Source organism: Buceros rhinoceros, unplaced genomic scaffold (genome assembly GCF_000710305.1).
Source record: "Buceros rhinoceros silvestris isolate BGI_N320 unplaced genomic scaffold, ASM71030v1 scaffold3487, whole genome shotgun sequence".
NCBI classification, from domain to species: Eukaryota; Metazoa; Chordata; class Aves; order Bucerotiformes; family Bucerotidae; genus Buceros; species Buceros rhinoceros.
In genome coordinates this window covers 37,978-40,707 of record NW_010421431.1, presented here as the reverse complement: position 1 = coordinate 40,707, position 2,730 = coordinate 37,978, and the positions used below count along the sequence as shown (strand labels likewise).

Below are 2,730 nucleotides of genomic sequence, written 5' to 3'. Positions count from 1 at the left end.
ACTCTTTCTACTTATTATTTTTCCTCATTCCATTGGTAGATTTGATTTAAAAGTAAGTTCCTTCAAACACTTACTCCCCTAAAATGTCAAATGGAGTCAAAATCACACCCATCACAAAGGGTGAATCATCTTCTCATCAGACATTCAGGTTTGACTCATTTGTCTGCTGCAGAGATATAATTTTTTATTGATAAAGAAAGAATGGGAAAGAAGCATTCAGTGAATGGGCAAGACTGACTGTGAGCTACGTGAGTCTTTCTTGCCAGCTCAAATTCACCTAATATCCACATCTTTTTCACGTAAGTTCACACCTATATAAAACATAGAGTGAAAATCTTTCCAAAGCAGAAAGCTTGAGCATGCTTGCTGTCTTATTTGAGGCTTAAATCTTTGCTTCTGTGGCCCGAAGCTGCATGTGCTAATGCATGCCAATGCGCCAGCAGCTATTTTAAATATACTCTGGATACTTGAGGCCAACAATTAGCAACAAGGATGGAAGGTCATTGCATCTAATGTGCTTTTGAGACTGTTTTAATCTTGCTGCTGGAATAAATCTTGAGACTATCTGTTCTACTGACAGGGCTTCTTTGCTCTGAAGAATTTCACAGGTGAAAAAGATGGCTGTTACTCACCAAGCTGTGTTTAGGTCACAGTTCACCCGAAAGAATTGAAAATCTTACTCATCAAATCATTTCTAGAATTAATTTCATTAATTTACATTTGTAGAGATTTGTAATTCAAATATTAAGGTTGGTACAATTGAAGAATGAATAGAAGTGAGCACGTCTGTAAGCACCAGAAGAAAGAGCAGAGTTAAAAGAATGCCCCTTATTGAACATAAAGGACGTGTTTCCAGGACACTGTGCTATATATGTCAAGGCCACACAAATGAGCACTTGCCAGCAAATGACCAAGCATTCTGCCACCAGGAGGATACAGCCAGGTTGCAGCGTATCACCCATACCATTACTTTTCCTGTTAGCCTACCCAGAAAATAGGCTGTAGACATAGCCTACATATTCCAGACAAGGAAAACTGTACTAAGAGCTGATGACTCCTAAAGGGTATAAAAGATCTGTCCATAAATCAGCCTCTCCGATCAAGAACCACAGAGGCACGATAAAGACTCCGTAGCTGTGTTACCTTTCCCACAATGCACACAAGTGATGCTCACCAGACCACATGAAAACACGTATGTCACGTATGTGACAGTGTGAGTGTGAGTATGAGTGAATGAGATCTTTGACGGGGCGATTGTGAGCTGAAGAAATCAGCTTATTGAGACATTTTTTAATTCCCTTTCCCAAAGACCTCACATTGAATTTTGCTTGACAAAATACCCTAAATATTAAATGGTACATGTCTTCAAAAAAGTACCAATATTCTATGCTTCCATGACACGACGCAAAGAGAAGAAAATTGGCCTTTCTGGTTTTTCACTGAGTATGTTTTACAGTCCACCTTAAACATGAAAAGCGACTTCTTCAGTGAAATATTAATACTGACATCATTAGCTACATCTAGCATCTAGCTACACCGAGCAGCATCTGCTCGCATTTTGCAGATGCTTGTTTTTGACGCATCTAGTAAAACATGAATGAGTAAGTGGTATTCCACGTTACACCTATACGATTCCAGGGCAACTCCATTAGTGTTACTGATTGCCCTAGACTCAAAATACATGGCTGTTATGCTCTTGTTTATTGTTCAGTGTGAGTTGGTTTTTTTTAAAGATGCGTATACAAAACCCTAGAGAGAGCACATTCTGTATCAAAGCTAAATAAGATAGCATCCCCAGCTTGCTAGTGAATTATGAAAAAGTACCACCCTTCAGTGACCTTATGGTGTAAAAGTTACAGTGCTTTAGGTAAAAAGCTAGTTAAAGAAAGATGAAGGGAGCAAAATGTAACATTTTAAACATATGAGTACTCATAATGTTGCATGCAGATTTAGTAGATATATTAGAGCATGTATACATAGTATAGAAAGCTTTAAAAAACGGGGGCAAGTCTCACTAATATTGTCTGTAGTAGAGAGAGGAAATTGTGTGCTCAGGACATTTTTCAAGTTCCTACAGAAACTCACCTATCTTAACTCCAGATGTCTCAGTCCAACATAGTCACCTTATAAACTCTTTATTATCAATGGAGAGAAACAGGCACCTCCAGAAGGTGAGTTGTCCAGCCACTCTCAGACAGACACAAATTAATCTCTCAGGGTTTTTATCTCCTTGCCTTGCTTACAAAGGCCACATACAGTGACAAACTGAGAAGTAGATGTGCCATTTTTACATAGATGAAGTTATAAAGGCTTCCTCTGTCCTTATAACACAGATCATCCCGCACTACACACTGCAATTTTCCTTCAAGGCTTTCATTAGTTCTTCTCTCAAAGAACATAGACAACCTAATGTTGAAGCATAATCCATCCTCAGTAACAAATTTTGTAATACCCATATTTAATATTTTTTCATTATCTTCTTTTTAACTTCTAATATAAAACTTCCAAGTTTTATGAAGAAATCCCACCCACTTTTCTATAAGATCTTGCAAAGCAAAACCTGAATCAGGTCTTTATTTGTGCTAAATGCTAGCAGAACCCTCTCCCACCTTCCCCTGAAACAAATAATATATTAAGAAAATAATTACTTTACCTATTATAACGTGCATGCCAAGTCTTGCCAAATGCTTCACAGTTTGGTAACCAATTCCTTTAGAACCTCCAGTCACT

General features: G+C 37.9%; 1 protein-coding gene across 1 annotated transcript in view; it reads right to left on the bottom strand.

Moving 5' to 3' along the window:
- The window catches only part of DHRSX (dehydrogenase/reductase (SDR family) X-linked), a gene marked incomplete at its 3' end in the record, with an annotated part of 119,494 nt that overhangs the window by 101,118 nt on the left and 15,646 nt on the right, over nucleotides 1–2,730 (bottom strand). Inside the window, exon 2 of the mRNA XM_010139651.1 lies at nucleotides 2,654–2,728. Within this exon, the coding sequence (XP_010137953.1) occupies nucleotides 2,654–2,728 (75 nt within the window). The remainder of the gene's footprint in view (nucleotides 1–2,653; nucleotides 2,729–2,730) is intronic.